The 25,000-nt window shown below is 41.0% G+C and overlaps 6 protein-coding genes across 9 annotated transcripts in view; 5 read left to right on the top strand and 1 right to left on the bottom strand.

Moving 5' to 3' along the window:
* rack1 (receptor for activated C kinase 1) overlaps positions 1–3,547 on the top strand; it is a 3,923-nt gene extending 376 nt beyond the window's left edge. Inside the window, exons 2-8 of the mRNA XM_005921168.2 lie at positions 321–492; positions 1,581–1,728; positions 2,099–2,194; positions 2,372–2,482; positions 2,755–2,895; positions 3,115–3,225; positions 3,438–3,547. Of these exons, the coding sequence (XP_005921230.1) occupies positions 321–492; positions 1,581–1,728; positions 2,099–2,194; positions 2,372–2,482; positions 2,755–2,895; positions 3,115–3,225; positions 3,438–3,503 (845 nt within the window). The 3' untranslated portion in view covers positions 3,504–3,547. The remainder of the gene's footprint in view (positions 1–320; positions 493–1,580; positions 1,729–2,098; positions 2,195–2,371; positions 2,483–2,754; positions 2,896–3,114; positions 3,226–3,437) is intronic.
* Positions 3,548–3,678: 131 nt separating this feature from the next.
* Positions 3,679–7,450, top strand: nme5 (NME/NM23 family member 5). Its single transcript, XM_005921170.2, has 6 exons — positions 3,679–4,906; positions 5,070–5,208; positions 6,301–6,506; positions 6,937–7,037; positions 7,145–7,263; positions 7,351–7,450. The coding sequence occupies exons 2-6, from the start codon at positions 5,083–5,085 to the stop codon at positions 7,432–7,434; spliced, it is 636 nt and encodes a 211-aa protein (XP_005921232.1). The 5' UTR covers positions 3,679–4,906; positions 5,070–5,082; the 3' UTR covers positions 7,435–7,450.
* Positions 7,451–10,520: 3,070 nt separating this feature from the next.
* Positions 10,521–14,351, top strand: hnrnpaba (heterogeneous nuclear ribonucleoprotein A/Ba). Of its 2 annotated transcripts, none has more exons than XM_005921173.3 (9): positions 10,521–10,642; positions 11,166–11,404; positions 11,842–12,010; positions 12,098–12,256; positions 12,346–12,477; positions 12,574–12,664; positions 12,770–12,925; positions 13,035–13,120; positions 13,578–14,351. In XM_005921173.3, exons 2-8 carry the CDS (start codon positions 11,181–11,183, stop codon positions 13,103–13,105), a joined length of 1,002 nt encoding a protein of 333 aa, XP_005921235.1. In that variant the 5' UTR covers positions 10,521–10,642; positions 11,166–11,180; the 3' UTR covers positions 13,106–13,120; positions 13,578–14,351. The 2 variants fall into 2 exon arrangements, with proteins under 2 accessions (XP_005921235.1, XP_005921237.1); XM_005921175.3 differs by having other exon boundaries at positions 10,624–10,646.
* On the bottom strand, positions 13,897–18,490 carry phykpl (5-phosphohydroxy-L-lysine phospho-lyase). The gene is made up of 13 exons (XM_005921172.3): positions 18,087–18,490; positions 17,873–17,991; positions 17,578–17,737; positions 17,425–17,499; positions 17,253–17,340; positions 17,044–17,160; positions 16,842–16,924; positions 16,527–16,752; positions 16,126–16,280; positions 15,617–15,706; positions 15,365–15,498; positions 15,223–15,267; positions 13,897–14,879 (listed from the first exon to the last, which is right to left on the bottom strand). Exons 1-12 carry the CDS (start codon positions 18,143–18,145, stop codon positions 15,224–15,226), a joined length of 1,350 nt encoding a protein of 449 aa, XP_005921234.1. The 5' UTR covers positions 18,146–18,490; the 3' UTR covers positions 13,897–14,879; position 15,223.
* Positions 18,491–18,651: 161 nt separating this feature from the next.
* On the top strand, positions 18,652–23,045 carry LOC102308667 (protein FAM53C; the record flags this gene model as incomplete). Its single annotated transcript, XM_005921176.2, is given in 5 exon segments — positions 18,652–18,770; positions 20,576–20,824; positions 20,937–20,997; positions 21,076–21,902; positions 22,190–23,045. Coding segments are annotated over 4 exon segments (1,209 nt in total). The 5' UTR covers positions 18,652–18,770; positions 20,576–20,740.
* An 858-nt stretch (positions 23,046–23,903) lies between these two features.
* Positions 23,904–25,000, top strand: part of LOC102308982 (C-terminal binding protein 1) — a 12,131-nt gene continuing 11,034 nt past the window's right edge. Inside the window, exon 1 of one of the 3 annotated variants that reach the window (XM_005921177.3) lies at positions 23,904–24,194. The gene's annotated coding sequence lies outside the window, so the exon portion shown is untranslated. Of the gene's footprint in view, positions 24,195–24,216; positions 24,512–25,000 lie in introns of those variants that run through there. The other 2 variants (XM_005921179.3, XM_005921178.3) reach the window with 2 other exon arrangements.

Below are 25,000 nucleotides of genomic sequence, written 5' to 3'. Positions count from 1 at the left end.
CTCAAACTTTTACATAAAAAAGGTCCTAACTAGCTTGAAAGAAGCAGGTTAGCTAAGCTCGCTAGCGCTATCTGTCGTCATCTGTAACAGACCCGTTGATGTCCATACTTGTTAGGAGGGTTATAGCACGTTTAGTTACCTGAATAAATGTAATTATTTAGCAACAAAACCCTCCTAACCTTCGTAGACTGAGCCCGTGGATCCGAAGTTTAACAGGTGTGCATGTAGTGCTAGCAATCGATGCATGCTGATGCTTAAATTATTCGTTTCCTGAATGAATATTGGACGTTGAGACATGAAAACGTGTTGCTTTTTTTCAGACAAGTCCATCATCATGTGGAAACTGACCCGTGATGAAACCAACTACGGTATCCCCCAGCGTTCCCTGAAGGGTCACTCTCACTTTGTGAGTGATGTTGTGATCTCCTCTGATGGACAGTTTGCCCTGTCCGGAGCCTGGGACGGGACCCTCCGCCTGTGGGATCTCACCACGTAAGTGCAGGGAGTCTTTACCCCTGGGCAGATGTTTAGAAGTACAGGTGAAAAGCCAAGTCTTCTAAATGACATTTGATTTTTAAGAATCACTTGAGTTTGAAGAGGCCTAGTGCTAGTTTCTCAGATCTGTTATATGCCAAAAATAGTCTTACAAATGAAGTGTTTTCTTAGTTTCAGAATATCAAATTGTTCTCTATGCCATCAGTACATGAGATCTGATACCAACAAAGCCTAAGTTGTCTAGATCAGGTCACACTGACTTTTCAGCAGTCTGATCGACCTCACGCAGACAGAACCACCACAAAGGTAATGGGGTGAAGGTCTGTACTCAGACAGGCACAGGTTCTGTCAAACCCATCACCTACCCTCTACCCTTAGTATGAGCTCAGAAAATCACACATCCATCAGCTGCTGTTACTGTATTTGCACACTGGACTCACAAAATCAAGGGGAAATGGAAGTTTGAACATAATTTAGCTGATTTTTGTTACTGTGTGGGAGCAAAGTCAGAAAACGAGAGGGTTTTTTTGCTTAACAGATTAAGGGCAAGTAGTATGGAAGAAACTGTAAGTGTAGCTGCATTATTTGGTGATTTCACAGACTACTTGTGAACCCAAACCACATAGTTTGTCCGTTTCTTCACCTCTGGCCGTTGTGTTTTCCTTGATTTTTTTTTCATTTTTTTTATCACTGAAAACTCAGTTGAGCAGCAACATTGGTGTTTCTTGAATGGCCTCAAATAGCTGGCTTTTGGGTGTGTGCACCATTTCACTGCCTAAGATCTATGCTGAAAACAGTGATGGTAATAAATGTGCAGATGGTCCAGTTTTTGCTGGATTGTGCATCCACAGCTTTAAAATCTTGAGTTGTATTTTTTATTTTTCAGTGTCAGTGTTCGCATTGTAAAACAAAGACACAAGAATAACTGGTGTAGTAATTTTTTTTTCTGGCTCTTAAATTAATGTCTAGGCCTTGGACTCGTCAGTAGTATTTGGATGCAGTGGCAGCAGGCATGCATTGATTGGTTATGCTAAGGTGTGCAGTAATTTAGTTGATCTGAAATGCCTGCATATTTTTCTTCCTAGTGGTCTCACCACCCGCCGATTCGTTGGACACACAAAGGATGTTTTGAGCGTGGCTTTCTCTGCTGATAACCGCCAGATCGTGTCTGGCTCCCGGGACAAGACCATCAAGCTGTGGAACACTCTTGGAGTCTGCAAGTACACCATCCAGGTGAACTTCCATCTAATGCTCTCCTGCAGCTATCAGCCACTTCTTAATGCCTTAATATTATTTTGAACGAGACACTTAACAGTTAAAGATGCTAGCTTTAATGTAAAGCAACTAGATGGCACTTTATTGTTGACATCTACATTTTCCCCACATTGTTTGCCTGATTGTGATAAAATGATCTGGCAGATAATAAAACTTTGTTATATGGTTTGTCTGCTCGATGATTATTACAAATTTTGCATGTATTACCTGATCTCGTTGATGAGTACTATTGATGAGGGCACAAACCAAATAGCATCACGTGACGTTTTTAATACCAGCATTACTCATAATCTGGCTTTGAGAATTCACAAAGCTCTTTATTTTGCAGGATGAGGGCCACACTGAGTGGGTGTCTTGTGTTCGCTTCTCCCCCAACAGCAGCAACCCCATCATCGTCTCCTGTGGCTGGGACAAGATGGTTAAGGTATGTTACCTTTGTGGAAACTTGGTGTTGTGTGGTTTGCTCAGTGATTTAAAAACTTTTCGCATGGCTTAACTGAACTTGGTGATGAGAATTATTTATGAGAGCAAAGCTCAGATAGGCTGACACGATGGCGCTTATAACAGTGGAGGCCTAACATAGTGTGCCCCTTGCTCATAGGTGTGGAACCTGGCCAACTGCAAGCTGAAGACCAACCACATTGGTCACACTGGCTACCTGAACACAGTGACCGTGTCTCCTGATGGCTCCCTGTGTGCATCTGGTGGAAAGGTAAGGCAGAGTTTAACTGAATGTCTTTTTTTTTTTTTTTTATCATTTTTACTCCACTTAATAAGAGTAAATTAAAGCCTGCAGGTTTCAACTATGATGTATTCTTTACATGCATCTGTTTTAATATTGATGACACCAGAGGCTGTTACTGAGTGATTCCTGCACCTTAAAGAGATCATCATTAGTGCTGAAGATTTTTAAAAGTGACTGTTTGCTTTAAATGTTACACAAAGATGTTTGAACTGAAGGATGTCTTCTGTCTTCCACATTAGGATGGCCAGGCCATGCTGTGGGACCTGAATGAAGGCAAGCACCTCTACACCCTGGACAGCGGTGATGTGATCAACGCCCTTTGCTTCAGCCCCAACCGTTACTGGCTCTGTGCTGCCACTGGACCCAGCATTAAGATCTGGGTAAGGCTTCACACTCTGATCTGTGTGTTTAAAAATTAAAGTTGTAAAGGGCAGTGATGTAACCTAACATGCCAGCTGTATTCTATGATGAAAACCAGAGGCTGTTTCTGAGCTCTAACCTTGTTTGTTAGTTTAATAATAAATTTTGGTGCTCAACTTCAGTCACTGTTTTATACCTGTTAGTGATCACACCACCTCTTGGTTCTTCTTTTCATGTAGGATCTGGAGGGCAAGATCATTGTGGACGAGCTGAGACAGGAAGTGATCAGCACAAACAGCAAGGCCGAACCCCCACAGTGTACTTCCCTGGCATGGTCTGCTGATGGACAGGTAAGAAAAACGTATATTAAGCATGTCTGTCAGAAGAGGTGCTTTTAGTGTTTTACCCCCAGTGATTATTCCCATTCACTTTTACCTCTGATGTCCACTGGTGACAGTCCTGCAAATATGAGGGGCACTAAAAACAGTTATCTGGATATGATCGGACTATAAAACGGCAGAAATTGATGAGCGTTGACTTTATGTTCTCGGTTTCTTTACAGACCCTGTTTGCTGGCTACACTGACAACCTGATCAGAGTGTGGCAGGTCACCATTGGAACTCGATAAGAAATCCTCGTTGAAGCAACTTTAAATAAAAGACTGTTTGGAAAGAATGTGTCCCGTCTTGCTCTGAACATTGTATAATATTGGTGGTTCTCATATAAGTTGGTTAACGTAAAATTTATTCATATAGCACATTTAAAACAACTGTTGATCAAAGGGCTGTACATTTAAGATGATCAAAAGAGATGAAATTGACAAAATTTAAGAAAAGAAGCATAAAATGAGAAAATTTGAGTAAGAAATAAAACAAAATAGAATTCATTCTGGTTTAAAAGCCAAGGAATAAAAGTGGGTTTTTAAACTGGTTATGAAAGTGTCTAATGTTGGGGAGGTCCTGATGTGAAGAGGGAGTTTGTTGCACATTTCAGGAGCAATCACAGCAAAGGCCAATCTCCTCTGTGCTTTAATCTGGACATATGGACAGCTAGGAGCATTTGGTCCCCAGACCTCAATGATCTTGAAGGAATTTACCAGTTGAAAAGATCAAAAAGGTACGAGGGTGCTGACCTGTGCAATCCCTTGAAAAGTTAATAGTATTAAGTCTGATTTAAGAAGGAAAAATTAGATCTAGTATAATATTTAAGTGCAAGTTTGTGGATCTCAGATCTTGTACATTTTACTCAATTGATATCTTTAGTTAATGGTTACTTTTCAGATCATGTTACAGATGCTCCCTGAATGATAAAAGCCTCTTATCTCTGTATCTGTTTTACGAATAAGATTTCAAATATATGAAGGGTCAGGTCTACTGTTCCTACTCCCTGAGTCAAGAGAGAGAAGCAGGTCACAGAGCAGCAATGCTACAGAGTATGAAGGTTTGATGTGATCTGTATACAAAGAGGCTCAACTTTAAATATGTGCAGTAAAAGTCCTCAAATAGTCAATTAAATGCCCTTTGTAAAGCATTAATGTCTACTTTAGTAATATTTAAGTGTTGCTTTAAAGTATTTTCACTGTCACCCCGGTAGTTCAACCAGGGTGGTAAGGTGCCCCCTTATACTGTGTACCCCAATGTGACAGTCCTCCATATTTAAATTACTTTGGTTTGCAAAATCTGCGAGTCACGAAAACAAGTCTGATTATCAGATCTGCTGCTGGAATAACACTGTTAATAGTTATTGCCACGCAAAAAGGGGGCATACAAGTACAGCTATCCACGAAAAGGTTTCTTCACTGAGCTATAACATAATCTCCCACATCATGTTTATTGTGATTCTTACTATACCCTGAGATATTTGGCAAGATTTTATGTAACTAAACAGATTTAAGAGAAGCTGATACTTTTTTGACGAAGGGGGACAAATATTTATTGAACCTTTGAATTCGCGAGTTTTTACATCGTAAGAATTGTCCTGCATGCGGTGCCGTACACGTGCATCCTAGCAACAGACATACACATCCAGAAGGTGGGTCAGTGGTTTAATTGAACGAGTAATCGCAGTTTCGCTTTAAAAAAAAACATTTTTATAATGAGGCTACTCAAACTCTTCATTGCCAGCTGTTATTAATATTAAGTAAATTAATATCATAAAGATAAATGTTACAAGCGTCTGTCTGATTTGATGTTAGCGAGCGAGAGGAGATGGATGAAAGTTCACCTCTTCGTATTCATGTGGAAAGAACACTGGCCATTATTAAACCAGATGCCATCGACAAAGCTGCGGAGATAGAGAATATTATCCTCAAGTCGGGTTTCACCATCCTGCAGGTATGTTAAAGTTTCTTACGTTGGTAAATTACAAGATGAGAACTGTGGGGTGCACTTTGTTGTGTCAGGGACGAGGCTATCCAGCTGAGGATTTTTGAGGAAATAATTGATCTATTTTCTATTATAAGAAGTGTGATATCTTCGTTCATATAAATGCCCCTTTTAAAAGTAATAGATTTTCTTCCTTTGCAGATATCAGTAGCGCAAAGGTTTTCCACTAAAGGGCGTTAATATCCAATGCAATTCAATTTTATACAGCGTCAAATCTCAACAGCAGTAACCTCAAGGTGTTTTATTCTCTATGGTAAAGACCCTACAATCAAACGTCCTTCTTTGAGCAAGCATTTGGCAACAGTGGGAGGGAAAACTACCTTTTAACAGGAAGAAGCCTGTAGCAGAATCAGACTCAGGCAGGGGTAGACATCTGATGCAACTGGCTGGGGGTGATGGGACGAAGACAATAACTTAACAACAATAATAACAAACAATAGTTGATAATACAATCACTGGGCACTTTATTTCTAGTAAACCTGGATCCCCTTTTCCCTCAGAACCACCTGAATGTTTCATAGCATGGTTGTCGGAAACATTCCAGTTTGAGATGATTTTAGCTTTGTGACATGGCGCGTTGTCTTGCTGGAAGCAGCCATCAGAAGATGGGTATACTGTGTCATAAATCGATCGTACATCTGGTACCTGAAGTGTGCCAAGAAAATGTACCCCACACTATTACACCACCACCACCATCCTGAACCATAGATACAAAGCAGGATGGATCCATGCTTTCGTGTTGTTTATGCCAAATTATGATGCTCAGTTTATACTTCAGAAGATCTATGACTATGCATACATGCCTAAATGCATTGAGCTGCTGTGACGTGATTGGCTGATTAAATATGACAGGACAAACCATTTTTGCACATGGTAAAAGCAATTAAAGTATGCATATGCAAATAGCAAATAGCCTCAGAATACCAGCCTACTGAAATTAAACTGATCAACTGTATCTGATGTGGTTAGAGATAAATCATGACTGTGTTCACCACCATATGTGCTTTCTCTGTCATATCCAATATTTAATCCCTGCATTAGAAGCGGAAGCTGCTGCTAAGTCCAGAGCAATGCAGTGATTTCTACGCAGAGGAGTATGGAAAGCATTTCTTCCCCAGCTTGACGGCCTTCATGAGCTCTGGCCCCATCGTTGCCTTGATGCTAGCATGCGACAATGCTATCGCCCACTGGAAGTACATCATAGGACCTGTCAACAGTGCCAAGGCCAGAGAAACCCATCCAGAGTGGTCAGTGTCATTGCTTGGGATAATGAAAAGTGGGGTGTAATTAGATTTTGAATAGAATAGAAGAAAATCAAAGACTGACATTATTACACAATATACAGTATACTGTGCAGCATGCTCACACTTTGGTGTAAAAGCACTTGAATATTTCTCTGCAAACCTGCCCCATCCTTGGACTCAGACAAATGAATAACAGTAATAATGTGTATTATTTACATGGCATTTTTTTTTATATAAATTTGACTTGTATATAACTTACAGTGTTTGATTGTAATTCTGGATCTCAGCCTCAGAATTTTAGTTCACCATGTCCTTTGACTGACCCATCATCAAGGCTTGGTATATTACTTTTATCAAAGGTATGGGTTAAAGGTCAGCTCTGTTAAAACTCATACGCAGATGTACAAATAAAGAATGCTGTACTTTTCTTCAGCCTTAGAGCAAAATATGGCACTTCTGAGCTACAAAATGCCCTTCATGGAAGCGATTCATTTCAAGCAGCTGTAAGGGAGATCAAATTCATGTTCCCAAACTGTAAGTAATTTGCACACCCACACATAATCTTCTATACATAGAGATCTTGTGCATATGCAAGTGTTTTGAATGCTTTTCATTCTTTGACCTGTGTGTTTTTTATGCAGCTATAATTGAACCCTTACCCTCAAGAGAAGAAAATGAAGAATACCTGAGCAGGTATATAAACCCAGTTCTGCTACGCGGGCTCACTGAGCTCTGCATGAACAAGCCACTCAACCCCATTGTAAGTATTAGAAGCTACACGTGTTCACTCATTAGCCAGCTGTTTAGCGCTTTGTGAACATGGGGATTGTATGTTTGCTCCTGATAGATTTGGCTTGCAGACTGGCTCATCCAAAACAACCCAGACCAACCTCAAATATGTGAAGCAGTCGTTGTGGAAGAGGAGCAATGAGAGGCAAACAGTGGGGGGAAAGGAGCAACGAGCACAGAGTTTAATGTCTTTCTTTTTGACTGAGAAATGAATCTGTTCAACGCTATAATGAAATAAATCATATTTTCAGTCGTAAGCATCTGTTTGCTTTCTGGCATAAATCAGCAATAGACTGGTGATCTGACTAGGTTGTACTTCACCTCTTACCTAAGCCCCAGAATTTGGGTTAGAAAAATGGATGGATGGATGAAAGTTAAAAGTCTTCTTATCACTTAAATATAGACACAACTTCTTAACCTTTAACTAAATACATCAAAAATGGCTGTGGCTCAGGAGGTAGAGTAGGTTATTTTCTCATTAAAGGCAAACAAAAGTGTTTGCTTGAATTAAGCTTTCATAAAAGAAAGAAAGCACTTTCTTACTGCTTGTAGTAAGGTTTGAACTCTCAAAGCACTTTCTAAGCATTAAGAACAATTCAATGTAAAGTTGTGTTAGTTTGTCCATTTACTTTTGAGCCTCTGAAAATGGGGGACTGCGTGTACAATTGGCTGTCATTCCTGAAGGGTCATGCAACACTCTTGCCTAACTCCCTGAAATAAAGTTGCACTGTAATTTGAATCTTGTGTGTCTGTGTTTTTAAATCTATGGTGGCGATTACTTATGAACCTAACTTTATCACGCTAGGATGAAAGGTCTGGAAATATTCTCTATAATTTAATCTTTGAATAATTTGATTTGGGCAGCTCCTTAAACTATTTTACAGCAGGTTTGGCACTAATTGAACATACAGTGTTGTGACAAAGTATATTTTTCAAACTTATGTCCCATATATCCTCTGATAATTGTTAACCTAGGTCTACTTCCCATTGAGTTGCAGTGGTTTTAGCCCTAGCTGGGAAAATACGTGTGTCTGGTGCTGCACTTTCAAAGTCACTCGTGTGTGATCTTATGTCATTTTTTACCTTGAGATATTTAAAGAAGTCTCATTGTGAGTGAACTTGACTTTGTTGGAAAGATATGAAAGTTACTTTTAGGTAAAAGTGGCCATGTTAAATATTTCTTTTATCCTCCGTAAAAACAGTGCACCATCTGACTTGGAAGGGGGAAAGAAAGTATTCAATATTATTGGCAATAATACTATTGGTGACTGTTTAATGTCGAAGAGCCACTCCATCTCCAACCCAGCAGGTAACACTGCTGGTCGACAAGGCAGTAGACAGCAGAGTAAATATTTGGCAGCACCAAATAACAGGACAAACAATTTTATAGGGTCTGCAAATGACGCTGTTTAAAAAGAGTGCATTTTGAAGTAGTGAACATGGTTGCACTGAATCCATCTGATAACCTGGGTCGACTGTATGAACCCAACTGAGATCAGAATGTTACTTGTTGACAAAACACTCAGTAACTTTATTTGATTTTGATGATGAGAGATGAGATGAGATAACCTTTATTTGTCAGTTGCAGGTCTTTTGCTCACAACCGAGATGACAGACCTTGCCGACCGTACATACAATACAAACATCACATTGGGGAGACAGGTCAGGCTAGGTAGCGAAGAAAAAAACATCGAAATGTGCAACACAAAAGGATAATACAGGAATGCACAGGTATCAACACACCATAACACAATAAACACAGTCAAGCAATATTTGATTTTGAGTCAGTTCTGTTGCTGTTGCTCCACTCAGATTGATTCACTATTAGTGAAAATAATAACTTATTTGTGCATTTGGGTCTGCTTATTCAGTAAGAGGGTACTTCCAATACCATTTCCTACATTTATATGCTAAGATTGTTGGAAACGGATGATTGCAGTTACCCAGCTGTGAACATTTTGTTCTGCAGTGTGTGACTCTGTTTGTTCCTAACTCACCAGGTATACAGAAAGCTGCTTATACTGCAAACACAAGTGCTTATGACTAGCTCAGGATATTTTTTTTCTTAAATAAATGGACTGAAGCATTATAACCCAAGTGTATATCCTTTTATCACAAACATATTTCTGGTAAAAGGATTTAGAAAAAGAATGACAGAAAATTATGAGTTCTGTCAACACACTTCAATGCTTTTGTATCTGATTATACATATACAATTGTGTGTATTACAACCTCAAAGCCAATCAATTAGCTTTTACTGTGCACTGAAGACATTTGAGTGTGAAACCAAAAGATGAATTTGAGAAGAGAGATCAGTTTCATTTTTTTTTATTGCCGTTACTGGCATCTAAATGTGTTTTTTTAAAAACATAGAATATACATAACTACATCAATTCTATGACCCATAGACTTCATCATATTTCTTATTTCTTCATTAGTTCATTAGTAGTCTCTTCATTAGTTATGTCTCTCCAGGGTTCTTTTTCAGCACCTTTTTCAGGGTTTGTCCTTTCAGTCTTTTCTTCATGAGTTGAAATGTTCAGCTGGGTAAAGATCTGGTGATGGCCAAAACCTCTCATGCCACAACCGCCACTGTGCTTCACAGATAAGCAGATCCCTTCTTTCTCCGTATATTGGGCTTTCCATCACTCCGGTGGAGGTTAATCCTTCTCTCATCATCAAACTGTTTAAGAACAGCGGTGGTTCATCTTTTTACTTTTCTTTTAACTTCAGTTTGACCTTCTAATTTTTTACCGCTGGTCAGTGGTTTGGATTTTGTAGTTTGGGCCCTGTTGTGTTTTCTAAGCCTCCTTCACAAGTCTTCACAGGTGAGAGCAAAAGAATTAAACTGAGTGAAGGTTCAGGGCTACTTCCCTTTTTAAATAATCAATAAGGAAAAAATAGATTATTAATGGATTACTGTGCCAGTGTGTTTTGTTACTTTATCTGAGCTGTTTTACCTATATCTCGCACTCTATGAATATGGATATAACTTGATGACGTCACTTTATGATTTTTTTTTAAAATTAATAATGAAAACTTCACTGGTAATTTTCAGACCAAGTTCCTTGAGTGGAGCTGAAATTACCGAGCAGTGAACACACCATTCTGAAAGTACTCTGAGTTCCTTCCTGAGTTCTCGAGGCGTGAACATCTTTTGTAGAAAAACAGAAAAAAAACTGTCTCACATGCGATTGGTCGGTGCCGTGAATGGCAGCAGAGATTTTCCAATCAGAGGGCTTCTGCGCAAAAAGGTCGTTTTTTTCTCCTGCTGGTTCTAGAAAACCAACCACGAGTTGCCGTCGTGTGGGAGAATCCATCTTGAAGAGAGCTCTCCGGTTGTGTGATTAGTAAGTACGTTTCTGTGGTTCATTAGCCTGATTAGTTTTTTTCTCATTATATTGTCACGTAAGTAATGCGAGTCTTGTAATCTATCTATTTTTTTTAAACAGTTGTTTTTTGGGGTACGTGCAGGTAATTTTTGTAGTTATTAAAACTGTAGGCTGATATTGCGGCCGTATCGGCCTCGGCATTACGTAACTGCGAATTTGAGTTGCATAGTCCCGGCTCGGTTTATCAGCGCGATACATATGTGTACAACTTTTCTAATATTTTCCCTTGGCAGTAATGCGCTAAAGATGCAGTTTGGTTACTGTGATGTGTAAGTGAACGTAACTCTGGCCATTTCCCGGCACTCTGTAATAAGCGGGGCTCTCTGAATGCAGGGAACGCGATCGCGCCGGCCAAAATGGTGGGAAAAGCACGTATTGGCACCATGGAAATGGCGAGGCATGCACGGCATGACACATTATATAACCCCCACAACTGTATCACTAATTCCTTACTCTATCTTGTTTGTGTTGGGGGACTTAGGTATAATTGTGCAAAATGTCTGAGTCAGAGCAACAGTACATGGAAACATCGGAAAACGGCCACGAAGTCGACGATGATTTTAACGGAGCCGGCCTCACTGAGGAGGGGAACGACGACGACGACGGCGCCGCCGCGAATGACTGCGGAGAGGACGCAGGGCCCGAGGACGACGACAATTCGCAAAACGGCGGCACGGAGGGAGGCCAGATCGACGCCAGCAAGGGCGAGGAGGATGCCGGGTGAGTTTAAGAGGCCTGCTGTGAATCTGTGAAGGAAGCAGGCGTCCCTAATGAGCGCTAGCGGTTTGCCACGGCTCTTTGTTCAACCGGCCTTTTGTTGGCGCCATGTGCAGCGCGGAGAGGGGGGATGGGCGCCACTGTAAAGATTAAATCTAATATATAGTTGCTTAGAAAAGCAGCAGATACGGGGTGGGTGCTGTGCCTCTACCATGGGGATTTCTCACTTTATTAAACCGGCCTTGAAAGATGGCTAACGGCTAAAAGCTAAAGCAAGTGCTACCTACCTACCCCCCTACATTAGTGGGTCACCAGATGTTTTGGGACAGCCTGTATATCTACACCCCTGGTTCTACCCACTACCACTACTGTGTGAAGCTTGTTAGTGGGGGGGTGCCTGCAGCTGCTGCTGCTAACAGTGTCCCTTCTCCTGTGCTCAGGAAAATGTTTGTTGGCGGTCTCAGCTGGGACACAAGCAAGAAGGATCTTAAAGACTACTTCTCTAAATTTGGCGAAGTGACAGACTGCACCATCAAGATGGACCAGCAGACAGGCCGGTCAAGAGGCTTTGGTTTCATTCTGTTTAAAGACGCAGCCAGCGTAGAAAAGGTAAGTGATGTAATTATGTGGACACGTGAGGCATATTTTCACAATGTGGGCAATTTTACATGTGTTTGTTTTTTCTTTGTCTAATAGGTTCTTGAACAGAAGGAGCACAGGCTAGATGGGAGACAGATTGACCCCAAGAAAGCCATGGCCATGAAGAAGGATCCAGTAAAGAAAATCTTTGTGGGCGGACTCAACCCTGATACTTCAAAGGAGGTCATTGAGGAGTACTTTGGGACCTTTGGAGAGGTACATTAGAAGCATCTGTCAGCATCTAAAGGAATTAAGTGGATATATTGGAGGTGGCTGCTACAAAACTCTGATTTCTTTGTTTGTAGATTGACACCATAGAGCTTCCGCAGGACCCAAAGACAGAGAAGAGGAGGGGATTCGTATTCATCACGTACAAAGAAGAGGCTTCGGTGAAGAAAGTCATGGAGAAGAAGTACCACAATGTCGGTGGTAGCAAGGTAATGGCACAGCAAGCTTGCCGGCTGAAATTTAGTTAGCCAGATTTATAAGTCTTTGCAAACGTTTAACACGATGCTCTTTGTGTGACATTGCAGTGTGAAATTAAAATCGCGCAGCCCAAAGAGGTCTACCTGCAGCAGCAGTACGGTGCCCGTGGATACGGTGGACGTGGGCGAGGACGTGGAGGTAAGCACCAAATCTGTGTGCACTTCAGAAGACTCTTGATTTCAATCATGGCCTAAATTTGTTTCTGGAGACTTGTGACAAAAGCTTTCTACTTGTTATTTCTAGGCCAGGGCCAGAACTGGAATCAAGGCTACAACAACTACTGGAACCAGGGATACAACCAGGGCTATGGTTATGGACAGCAAGGCTACGGATATGGTGGCTATGGTGGCTATGACTACTCTGCTGGTTATTACGGCTATGGGGGTGGCTACGATTACAGTAAGCGATAAGTGGCCCCAGGGAAAAGAAACAGAATGAGAGAAACTTTATTTTCTTGGTCCTCCTTTTTGTACAGAAGAACTCAGTCCCTTTTTCTCTTGTCCTCCAGACCAGGGCAATACAAGCTATGGGAAAACTCCAAGACGTGGAGGGCACCAGAGTAGCTACAAGCCATACTGATCACACATAGTGCAGGTATGCATTTCTGCATCATCCGTGGTAGTATGAGAACATAGCTGTAACCATTAGTGCCTTCTGACCCCAGAGATCTCCATCTACTCTAAGTCCATTCCAGCATTGTTGTGGGGTTAGGGTAGGCCGCCTTGTGGGGTCTGTGATCATTAGAGATGGATTCATTCCACCTGTCGGCCATCTTTAGATGAACCTGTACTGCGACTGCTTGATCAGTACGCGTCGAGTTTGTGGTGGTTGAAAGCGGGAATAAAGGACTGTTTCACCTTTCACCAAAGTGCTAGGTGTAACAGCTAGAGGTCGTGTCCCCCTCCCTTCCCAGCCCCTGCCCCCGTCCAAAAAGTGTGTCTGTCCATCACTGACCAGTCAAACTCATTCATGCACCTGTCTGTCTTTGTGTAACTGCATGCCGCATTTGGTTTATTCTCAGTAACGTTAAGCACCGTGTTTTTCTCTTAAGGTCTAAAGTAAATAAGAAAAAGAGATCCATGGTCTGACTACAGCGAACATGGGCTCTGGCTTTTCCTTTGGAGTTGGCAGAAAATTTGGACTCATGCTCCATTTGTACAGATCAAGTGAGGAACTGGGGAAGCAAATGTCACTTTTCCACTTTTTATTTTATATTGTTTTTTTGTTTTTGTTTTTTTGTGTCCATTTACATTTCCAGTGATGGAAGTGTTATTTTTACTGTACTTTTTGGTACCTTTTTGAATCTAATGTATTGTATGGTTGTATTTTTACATGTCTACTGGATTTACAGATGAGCAAGAGCTTTTAAAGCTCGCGAATAAAACAAATTTTTTTTTTTTTTGGTTTCTTCATTTTGTTTTGGTGTTTATAGATTTTGTTGTTCTCCCATGCTGAGTGTTGGATGTGAGTTGCATGGCTTCAGATGTGGGGTGAGGTTAAAAAAAAAAGGAAAAAGGGATTTATACTAATCAAAGGGTTCTTTGTAAGAGTGTCAAATAAATATTTGCAGAAGGCCTTGTAGACAAAGACAACCAGCAATTATTTGGTTTTGTTTTGGTTTTTTTTGTTGTTGTTGTTTTTGTTATTTTGGCTTTTAAGGAGATTCTTCCCCCATCATGTCTGCAATTTTTAAGTGGCTTTACTAGTGTTATTCAACTGAACGCAAGCCTGTTAAATGTAAGAGGGTATTCCCTCTCTCACTGGAAATTCATTCCTCTAGTGTCTTTGGCAAATTGGTAGAAATAAACTTTTGGTTTATATTACACATGGATCTTTCTGTTATTATTTGTAAAGTTAACGTTAAATGTTTTTGTACTGTTAACTGGCTTGCTTGTTTTGTCTCAAGTAATGTTAACATCTCCACGGGAAGCTGTGGGAGAGGGCTTCACTACCTGCAGGATAACTTGCTGAGTGTAACACCCACCCCACTAGATGTTAAACTGCAATACTTGAGCAATTTTTGTGAATGTGTCCGGGAGTTATAGTTGTCTGGTAAGTGCTTAACTCTACCATGCTGTGTATTAAGAACATGTTGCCAATCAGTGTTAAGTCACAGCTGATTATGTGAACTGCTGTCAGCAGAAAAATGACACAAGAACCAGGATTACAGTTAAAAAAAAAAAAAAAAGTTGTCAATATTTTCTTTAATTTATTTATTTTGTATTATAAAAGTGTGGAATTTCAAAATGTCATCTTCTGGTAGACTACATTTCCCAGGTGGCAATGATATGTTGTGGCTTGTAGTGTTTACCTCCAGTCTGTGGGGTGTCATCAGAGAGGTGACTGGTATGATCTGTTGAAAATGAGAATGACTAAAACATTTGCATTGATATTTCACTTTAAATGGGCATAGTTTGAAATGAATGACGACGCTGATCCAGCAGTACCGTTATTTAAAATTCACTGTCACCGCTTTGATATTCTCTGAATTATTAATTTCCAGATAGAAGTCCAACTTCTCTAAAGTGAACCCCCACAGTAGTCTGTGTTGAGTGGAAGAGGCAACATGTTCTGTGAAGCTGTTTGGTCTACTGGAGCCTCAAGAACAGATTTTAATCTCTACCTCTAAATATTATGAATGTGACCACCTGACTCTGTCTGATGCAATTAAAATGTTTTCTACAGGTTTGACAAACCTTAGATGTCTTCCTTTTCCAGTTTGAGGTCACTGGCTTTCATGTCTGAAAAAAATGAAATGGTTATATTTTGGTGTTGAGGTTTTTATGGACTGAGTAGATAGCATGCATATAACCTTGTTTACAATGGTAGTCAGCTAACCTGTAAGGATGCGATCAATACATTGCACCACCAGCTCTGCATTCTCCATGCCGAAGCACATGGGAGGCTTAAACTTCAAGACGTTCTCCCATGGGCCATCAGTACTGACACATATTTGATCCTCCTCCTTCAACCTGACATAAAGAGGACAAACTCCAATCACAGAACGGCACTGGGGAGTAAGCTTTTTTTAAAAAAACATAAAATGTAAAAACTAACTGATAACTAATATGTTGCACTGCAGTCCCTCACCTCTTGACCACATGCGCTGCAGCTTCTGTGGCAGGAGTCTTCTTCTCTCTGTCAATCACCAGCTCAATTCCCAAAAATAGTCCAACACCTCTACAGAAATAAAGACATGGCCTTTTATTGGAATTATGAAAGAATTAGCATACTTGTCAAATATATTTACATGTTAAGTATTCACGTTAGCAGCGGTTTGCAGTCCATGTCTGAAAATCTGAGATTTTTGTCATTCATATCTAGCTTTTTATACTGCAACGGGTAAACACTACCAAATACATGTATAATAGGGTATGGAGGACAATTTCTATACATTTGAATAATTGAACATTTTTAGATTAAGTAAGATCAAAACACCACACCTGCAAATAAAAGTGAGATGTCAACGAGGCACTGTAAACATGGACATGTCTGTAGGCAAGCTTTAATTAGTAGAGTCACTGGACTTATATGGCAGCTCAATTAGTTATTTTTTAAGTGCTATGAACTGCAGGATACCGCTGACGTAGCATCCTTACCTGACATCTCCAATTATTTCATGTCGTGCTTTCAGTTTTGTGAGCAAATCTTTAAGGTGGGCTCCGACCCTCACAGCATTTCCTCTTAAGTCTTCCTCCACGATCACATCAAGGACTGCTAGGCCAACTGCACATGAAACTGGAGTCCCGCCGAACTGCATGAAGTTGGAGAGTAAAATGAGTGATTTATCTTGAGAATATGCATAAAAGCCTTATATTTAAAAGTAACACAGGAACTGTGAGTGAAATGTACGTTTTAAGTCTTAAAATGACTTATTTCTCTCTTAATGTCATTTTAATATTAATGGTAAAATGGTAAAATAGCTATTATTATCAAATACCTGGTTGTGTGTGGAGATCGGGCATTAATTTATGCTACATTAAGGTTTCTGTATAGTCACCGTATTGAAGTACTCCACTCCGTTGGCTGTAAAAGCTCCAGCTATCTCTGCAGTGGTTGCTACGCATGCCAGGGGATGCCCATTGCCCATCGGTTTGCCCATGGTCACAATGTCTGGGCAGAAATCGTCTCCCTGAAGCTGAAAAGCCCAGAAATGATGTCCCACACGCCCAAAACCTGTCTGCACTTCATCTGCCACAAACACGCCACCAGCTGAGCGCACATATCTGTGGAGAATACGACGAGGAGGCACCACACTTTCATTGTTGTACAACCAGCTGAGCAAAAACAACCAGATAACTGAAGAATTACTCACTCTGCAACTTTAGGAAAGTATCCTTGGGGCAAGATTATTTGTCCACCAACACTGGGCAGGGATTCAGCAAAGAAGGCTGAGATCTAAAGAAAAATAGATAATAAATATGCACTATAAATGTAATGTGCTTATTATTAGCACTGTTCTGAGCGTGTGTAGTAGAGATTTTATTGAGCCTGCATGGAACTGGGTTATAGTGTACCTTACGGCCTTTTTTGTGAACATCCTCTATAAGGTCTTTTACTGTATCAGCATATGCTTGGCCTGGGTTGGGGTGATCTTCTCTGTATATGCCTCTGTATGTGTCTGGTAGAGGTGCCTGGGAGGATGAAAGAACATGTTCTTTGAGATAAGCAGGAGTCTAGTGCTGGGTAGCAGTTTTTGTGATAATAGGTTTCTAAATTTACACACCACATGAACCCATTCTTTCTGTCCCGCCAGTTTCCGGAACTTGTAAGGGCTAATGTCGATGAGAGACATTAGATGCCCATGGTATGCACTAGTGTAGAAGGAGAGCTCATTATAACTGAAAAGCACGTGTAATTGCAGGGGTGAAAGGGCTGCAATGGAGCAAAATACTTACTGGTCAAGAACTACGACATCTTCATGTTGGGTGTACTGATGTGCCAAGCGTAGGGCAAGATCATTGGCCTCTGAACTATCAGGAAAAAGAGATGTAACTGTACTTTAGAGAATGCTTTTTTTAAGGAGTATGAGCGTGCAACAGAATACTCACCCAGAGTTAACAAAGTAGAAGACACACAGTTTCTGGGGGAGGGTAGCAGCCAGGCGGTCAGCATACAGGACTATGTTGTCATGCAGGAATCTTGAATTTGTGTTCAGGACGTCCATTTGAGCTGCTGCAGCCTTTGTGATGGCGGGGTGACAATGACCCACTTTAAAAAACATACATACAACATGTCAGTAATGGCGTTAAAACGTCCTGCCACTAGGTGGCAGAAGTGTAATACACTGTATTTTTTTAATTGGTCAGAAAAAACGGACTTGAGACTGGATGATAATGTTTTTACCATGTTGGACGTTACTGATACAGTCCAAATAGCGTTTGCCATTTTCGTCAAATAGATACTGTCCTCGTGCTCTTACTATTTTCACTGGGTCTTCTGAATAAAACAGTTTACATGACTGTCTGTAATCAAAGAAATCAATACGTGTCATTTGCACTATATGCACAATAAGCCTGTGAGCAAGCGCCAAGAAAACACCAAGTTTCATCTTACATACCCGATTAGCCTATTCCTCATTGCAAGAGTTTCTTCTTTCCGAAGTTCTTCTTGCGCCATGACAACTTAATCTCTGGCTCTTTTAATTTCACGTATACCAAATACAGATACAAATACAATGCCATAAACTATAACAGCTATTGACTAGAAACTTATGGAAAACTGTTTTGCTAACTGACCCAATACGCATGCGTCGGTGGCAGAGCTGAGTTCACTTCCCACTAAGTTCAAACACTTTGTAGTTTTAACTTTTCTTTTCCCCTGTCACAGGTAAGGTAGGGTATCTAAATTTAATAAATATTTTATTATTCGACCTATATTATAAAATACCTTTGCCTTTATTGTTAGACAGGAAGATTTGAAATTACGCTCTCGCTTTAACCAGAACGGTGTCACTGTGGGACGGTCAAAGTGACAGAAGCTCGTAAAATAATTGCAATGTGTTTTGCTGTGAGTTCAGTTTAATTTCCTCCAAAACAACAGAAAAAAACAATAGTAAACGTTATACATTTTTGGTATGTCTAAACCTCATTTAAGCATCTCTTGAATCACCAGTTGTAAAGGCATGTGACAAAAACACCCTCTCAATTGGTATCGTCCAGAAGCTATAAATACTCAGTTAATCTGCTCGCCACCCGGTGCACTCGCTGCGCAGCTTTGGTTGCTTAGGAACGCCTGAATGCAGGTAATACATCAAGACAGCTGTAGCATGCTAGCTTGCAACCAAGCTGCCTGACCAAGCTAACGCTACAACTGATTTAGACATAGACTGTTGGGTTAGCGTTAAATTTAGGAACGCAAATTTTCATACTGGCCTTACAAAACGTAGCTATAACCGACTGGAATGACAAGCCTCTAACCGGTCGCAATCAGATCTATTGTAATAAACTGACGCTAGTAATTTTAGTGCATTTATTGTATGAGCTAGCTGACAACTTGGTGCTTCACTGGCTGCATCGTGTTCGTGAGCTAGCTTACCACATACCACCTTGCTCACCGGCTATAATCGGAATCCTATCGATCCTGTAAGTTTAGCATTATTTTAATGTGTTACATTGTAACGAACAACAGCTGGATTGCAGTTCATGAATTTTAGCTGATGGGCAGAAACGTGGTTTTTGAGTAAGCTGCGCAACACTGTGTTAAACTCGCTTGTTTTCCTTTTTTTTTTTTTGTTGTTGTTTTTTTTTAAAAAAATTTTTTAAATACAGTGTCCTTAAGTCAAAGCTATTTTATCAAGGTGGCTGTGCTAGAGGTTTCTTGTCATTTCGACAGCGTCCTATATTTTTTTTTTCTTATGCTGATCGAATGTATGTTAGCTAGTCACACTGAAAAGTGATGCTAAAGTTTTATACTAGTTACTTGACAGCTTTTGATTGTGTTCAGGACATGACAGTGGAAAAAGCTTGGTCTTGTGCCCCTTAAATAATGTCTTGTGGCATGTGGAACTAGGCTGGCAAATGCACTGTTTGCCACAAGGAGGAGGAAGGCCCTGGAGGCCACATCTTGACTCTCAACAGTGATTGAACGAAAGGCTCTTAAGTGAGCTGAAATATAAATGCCATCAAAGGGCCTCAAAGTTGCTAGATTAATATTTGGGTTTTTTTGAAGGGGGGTTTTCCACCCTACATGTGCTCTACACATTCTTTTAAACAGAAGTCCAAAGGCTAATGGGTCATGTTACATTTTAATGCAACGGTCATTCTGTGTCTTTTACTTTCAATTTGAGATGTACAGCACTGAGTAATAGACTTCCTGGGATTCCATACATGGGCTACTGCAGGGGAATCTTCAGGTGTTTGTGCATTCAGTAACTAATTTTTTTTTTTTTTTTTTTAAGTTTTTGATTACAAGTAGAGTAGTTCAGGACTGTATTTGGTTTGGCCTCAAGTAAGTCCTTGAGACCTGGTCACTATTCTTTTGTCCCCTTTACAAAGATACTATGGTATGCTTCCAGCCCCTGTCCCATTCATTTTTCACACACTTCCCCCTCCATCCTTTCCCTTTTAGTCTTTCCCTCCCCCTTCCATTCTTTACTACTCACAACTCTTGTCATTTCAGTTTATTGGATCCTACTGACTTGATTGCAAAAGTTTTCACTTGAGTTGTAGTCTGCATCTCCTTCGAAATAAAATTTTCTTTGGAGTCCCATTTGGAATGACAATATGAACTTAATTTGATGAAATGTGACGTGCTGCTTTGTTCAGGGTCACCTCATGTCAATGTGTGATTCTCACCTTAGTGAGCATAAACTTCTGCTCCTGCATGAATGAAAGGGCAACTTATAAGCCCTAGCTTGGTTCACATAGACCTGTGGTCAGTGTTTGGTGTGCAGCTTTTCTGTTCCTCTTGCTGTGGGCTTTCCCAAACAGAAAAACAAACATTAGAAAGTACCCTCTGCCCCACAATGACTAAACTAGTTTGATTTCTCTGCAGTTTGTCTAACCACTTATTTAATTTGTTTCAATCTATTCTCACCTACCTCTCTAGGTTGCATAAAGATGTTGGTGGCAAAGTGAGGAAGCTGGTCAGTCTGGCTGGTTGAGGTGTAGAGGGGACGCCACAAACCACGCCAGAACTCTGACTAATGACACTTTCACTGCCCTTGGTAAATCTCCTCATCTCCATGTCTCTCCCTGGATCATAGCTACAAATATGGTGACTCTTATAACAGAGCAACTTCGTAAGCAGAGTTTAGAAGAACCCTATCACAAGGCCTTCTCATTCAGTGTGAATGTGGTGAGTTGGATGGTTTAGATGGAACAAAGTCTTGTCCTTCAAACTGATTTTGTTTCATTGACTTGGTTTTCTCACTTCTGATTTTGAAAACAAGTCATTCTGTTTGTTACAGTCATTACCTACAGTGGGCTCCAGTCCCACTGTCTCGTGGAGTGCTCATAAAACAACACAAGGCAAGTTTAGTGAGTTAAGAGCAACATTTGTGACCAGTGGGGAAATTGGCCTCATGTTTATCTTTTTGGCATTTTCAGAGAGCTACACCTCAACTACACATCCATCATCTGTTGCCAGTGTTTTGGATGACTCCTGTGGACTTGATTCACTATGGCCTACTTCTCAATCTGGAGAATCACTCCAGAGACCAGAACGTCCCTTCAAGGCTTTCCAAAGTTCACCTCCGCCACCTCCAAAACGCCACTGCCGGTCCCTCTCTGTTCCAGAGGATCTGTCTCAGTGCCGCACCACCTGGCATCCCAGCGCATCAAGGGTTTGGACCCCGGTGAAACGTAGCTGTCACAGTGGTGGAGCATCTAGTTCAGGCTCTGGAGCCAGCTCTTTGCCACTTTGTGGTCCTAGTTCCTCCTTCCCCTCTTCCTCCGTACACTCATCTGCTAGTCCTACCTTCTTTAGCTTAGCGCTATCGTCTGACTCCCTAATATCATGGGGCTTCCCATGGGACCCCTGCGATACACTGAAAGGAGCGTGTTCTGCATCCTTTGCTACGCCTTCTTCGTGCTCTTCTTCACCGGCCCCGCTGACCTCACACTATGTGCTGCAGCGTCGCTTCTCCCTCTCCCCTGTACACATTCAGAAATCTCCTACGGTGCCCTTGCCCCCCCAACCCTGTCCAGGTTCAGCCTTGAAATATGGCCGTTCTGACTTGGAGCACCCAGCGCTGTCTCAGTCTCCTACTTCAGCCTGCAGTACACCATCCTCATCTAGGCGTGGCCTCCACCCTGCTTTGCCACGTTGCCACTCGCAGCCCTGTGACATGCGCAAACCTCGCTTAAAGAGGCGCCATGACCCAGATGTTCTGCCCTACCCAAGGCCAGTCCTCGACTTCAGCAAGATGACACAGGTGAGCAAGGAAGGTGGTCCATCAGTGTTACAGTACCTATGTGACGGAGGCTAATAGTATTGGTGAGCAATCAAGTTCACTACTTTCCTTAAATGTAGCGTTCTCTTTGAGACCTTTTGTGATCTTTTTTTTTTTTTGTTGCTTTTTTTGCTTTTATCTCATTACTTATGTTTAACCACTTTATCTTTATCACTTATTATTTGATGCAAGGACGCAAGACAGTAATTCTTTTTGTCTATAAAAATAGTAACATGATGATCATGATGCACATGGTTTTTCCTGCTTAGATTGGTAATCGTGAGAGCCCTGCATATGGACCAGGTAGCGGTTTGATTCCAGTGACCTCACAGGTGGAACGACGTTCGGCTTTCTCTCCGGCAGAGTTTCTGGGAAGAGCCAGCATCGGGCCGCTCAGTGAAAGTGAGGAAGAGGAAGACGAAAGGAGGCCTGCAGATGGAGGACAAAAGATTGTTTTTGAAAGAGACTGTACAGAATTGGATCTGAACCTTATAGAAGAAAACTGATCGCTCCTTGGTGCTCTCAGTGTTACAACTACATCAATATCCATGTTAAGCACACCTGCAGGCTTATATTTTTTGTCTTTTTAATATAACGTGCTATTCTGGCAGTTGGTGGAAACCTGCTGCCCTCTCTATACAAATGTCCAGAGTTTAAAAGTAAGATCCAAGAACCCCATGTGGGAGGCTAATATCCAATGACATTGCTGCGATCATAACACTTGAGCTTGCTCACTATTCAAAATTGCACAAATTTTGTTAGCGCTGGCCTGTTGAAGCACTCCTTAAGGAAATGTGCATGAGCGAATAAGCAAGATTTAATGCGCACAGATTTTTGACTAATATTTGATATTAAGACAAGTCTTAATTAGCATAAGCCACTGGTTTGCATCTTGATGGCCTTACATATCCTTATCAAAGAACTTTATTGCCAGAGGTTGACAGAATGTTTCTATTACATGACGCACACTAAATGCCAGTAACTGAATGAGACAGATTGTTGTTCAGTGCTGCTTCTGATACTCGAGTAGACTACTTTTGTATTTGGCTGACTGAATTAAATGTGAGCTGTTTAACAGTAGCTAAAATGTTGCTGTGTGTAAGATTTAAAAAAAAAAAAAAAAAAAAGCCCATACAATAAGTATCCATATTTAATTGTTCTGTGTATTTAACAGGATACATTCCACTTTTTAAAAATCTCGCCTAAAGCCTCTTCACTTTTACTGCTGTTCTAACTTTTCAGATATATTCTGCTTTTCTTCTGGCACAAACGACAGAACACACCCTCTACGTTACATTATCTTTTTGGAGTTTGTGTAATTGCTTTGACATTGACACATCTTGTTAACAGCGACACGGCTTACATAAACTGACCATGCCTTAAGCTTAAAATACAGAGTTCTTGGTGCTGTGCTCTTGTTTTTCACAGCCAGGCTCCTGTTTGCACTGATTGAGATATTTCTGAATTCGAGGCACATACACTTCAGTGGTCAGTCGTATGAGTGCTGCAGCTGGTCTTCACAGGGCACAATGTAACGGGCTGTACAGTGGTTTGAGTGAGTACATGCGTCCAGCCATTTCTGAGAGTGTATGTAACGAAAGAGTGAGGCTTTTAAGAAATGATTTCTTTGGCTGGAAATATACTTGTTGCACAATTTATGTACAAATAAATTTAATAGAATTATTTTTTTTCCCAAAAAGTGTCTTGTCCTTCTTTTCTTCTTCTTAAATGAATATGAATGTTGTTTCATGCTTGGACCCAACATAAAGAAAGTCAGGGGGCAGTAGATAATTGGATTATTGTGACACCTAGTGGCTGATCTCAGTATAATAGTCGTGCTGTATGAATATACTGTATAGTCCAGTTTGGGTTAGTTAACATAGATATTGACACACATACACCTACATTTCGCGCTCGGGGAGAAAATATGTTTTTCCTGTAAACTATATTGTAGCTAGCTGTAACCGAATTACAAATTGAGCAGAATCGGGTCTGCGGGTGTATGTGTAAGAACGCTGCACACGAAGTTAAAGTTTAAGCAGAAAGTTTTGATAGCTGCCTGCAGACTTGTTGCACTAGAGTTTGCGCGTCTTTGTCGTTCCGCCTTGAAAGGTGAGGGCGCTCCTTCCAGTCCAAGGATGCTTTCTCGCACACTGTCTGACCCCCACATCGACAAGCCACTTCCTCTTTGTCTAATTTCATGGCGATCGGGAGAGAGGGAACACCGCCGACGCACGCACACTGTCTGAGCACTCCTCAAAGAGTTTATTCGGGGTAAATAATTATCATTTCTCCTCACAAGATTCGCTTTTTAGTTCACAAAGTAGATGTGGTTCAAATCAAGCATACGGGCGATTGTTCCTTCCCCGAAGAATTAATGATTTTAAAGCTTCTGGGTCAGATATTTCACATTGTAGCGCTCTTCGCTGATAACAGATCGGACGAAATGGGCTCCCCCTCCGTTCTCATCTCCCACACACTCAGCTGCACGCTAGTTATCGGCGATAGCTAGCTAACGTTAGCAACGCTTCAAACGCCTCATGTAATTGTGGACGTGGGTTGTAGCAACACTATTCACGAGTTAATGAGAAGTAAATAACATCAAAAACAACGTGTACTCGAAAGTTGGCGGGAGTTTGAACTTGCCACTAAAATGTTAGAGAGTCCTCAAGTGTTTGTGTTTGGGTTAGCTAGCCACCGTCGCGCAGCTAGCTGCTGTGCTATGTGTTTAGTTAGCGATAGCTCGGATTGCGATTCAAAAGTTAATGCTAGCTGAACTAACTCGGAGTGGACTTTAGTGAATGTCATCTGCGTATATGAGTCAATAAATGTAACGTTTGCATTTAACGGATGAATGTTATCCTTCATTGTAAGCGTCCCGGTGTTTCTGGATAGAGTAGAAACGAGTGAGCTAGCACTGTAAGCTAACTAGTTCATTAACGGTAATTTGGGAGCTAACCGTTGGGGATATTGTAACCAAAAAGTTATCAAGAGTGTCCTTTCGTACTGTTTATTCGTACTGTGTTCCTAGGTTGTTGTAGTAAAGTTAAGGAGAAAGTTGGGGAACACGAACGAGTGTA

The sequence above is a fragment of the Haplochromis burtoni genome, unplaced genomic scaffold (assembly GCF_018398535.1).
Source record: "Haplochromis burtoni strain Fernald_Lab_line unplaced genomic scaffold, NCSU_Asbu1 Contig_10, whole genome shotgun sequence".
NCBI lineage: Eukaryota > Metazoa > Chordata > Actinopteri > Cichliformes > Cichlidae > Haplochromis > Haplochromis burtoni.
Note: the sequence above shows the minus strand (reverse complement) of the source record. Positions and strands in the feature narration are given on the sequence as shown.

Coding starts and splice junctions, on each gene's coding strand:
- phykpl (XM_005921172.3), bottom strand. CDS start 18,145: ATGGCGCAAGAAGAACTTCGGAAAGAAGAAACTCTTGCAATGAGGAAT. Junction 17,992..18,086: donor ATGAGGAATAGGCTAATCGG/GTATGTAAGATG, acceptor CTTTGATTACAG/ACAGTCATGTAAACTGTTTT. Junction 17,341..17,424: donor GATGTCGTAGTTCTTGACCA/GTAAGTATTTTG, acceptor CTTCTACACTAG/TGCATACCATGGGCATCTAA.
- nme5 (XM_005921170.2), top strand. CDS start 5,083: ATGGATGAAAGTTCACCTCTTCGTATTCATGTGGAAAGAACACTGGCC. Junction 5,209..6,300: donor CGGGTTTCACCATCCTGCAG/GTATGTTAAAGT, acceptor TCCCTGCATTAG/AAGCGGAAGCTGCTGCTAAG. Junction 7,264..7,350: donor ACAAGCCACTCAACCCCATT/GTAAGTATTAGA, acceptor TGCTCCTGATAG/ATTTGGCTTGCAGACTGGCT.
- hnrnpaba (XM_005921173.3), top strand. CDS start 11,181: ATGTCTGAGTCAGAGCAACAGTACATGGAAACATCGGAAAACGGCCAC. Junction 12,011..12,097: donor ACGCAGCCAGCGTAGAAAAG/GTAAGTGATGTA, acceptor TTTGTCTAATAG/GTTCTTGAACAGAAGGAGCA. Junction 12,257..12,345: donor ACTTTGGGACCTTTGGAGAG/GTACATTAGAAG, acceptor CTTTGTTTGTAG/ATTGACACCATAGAGCTTCC.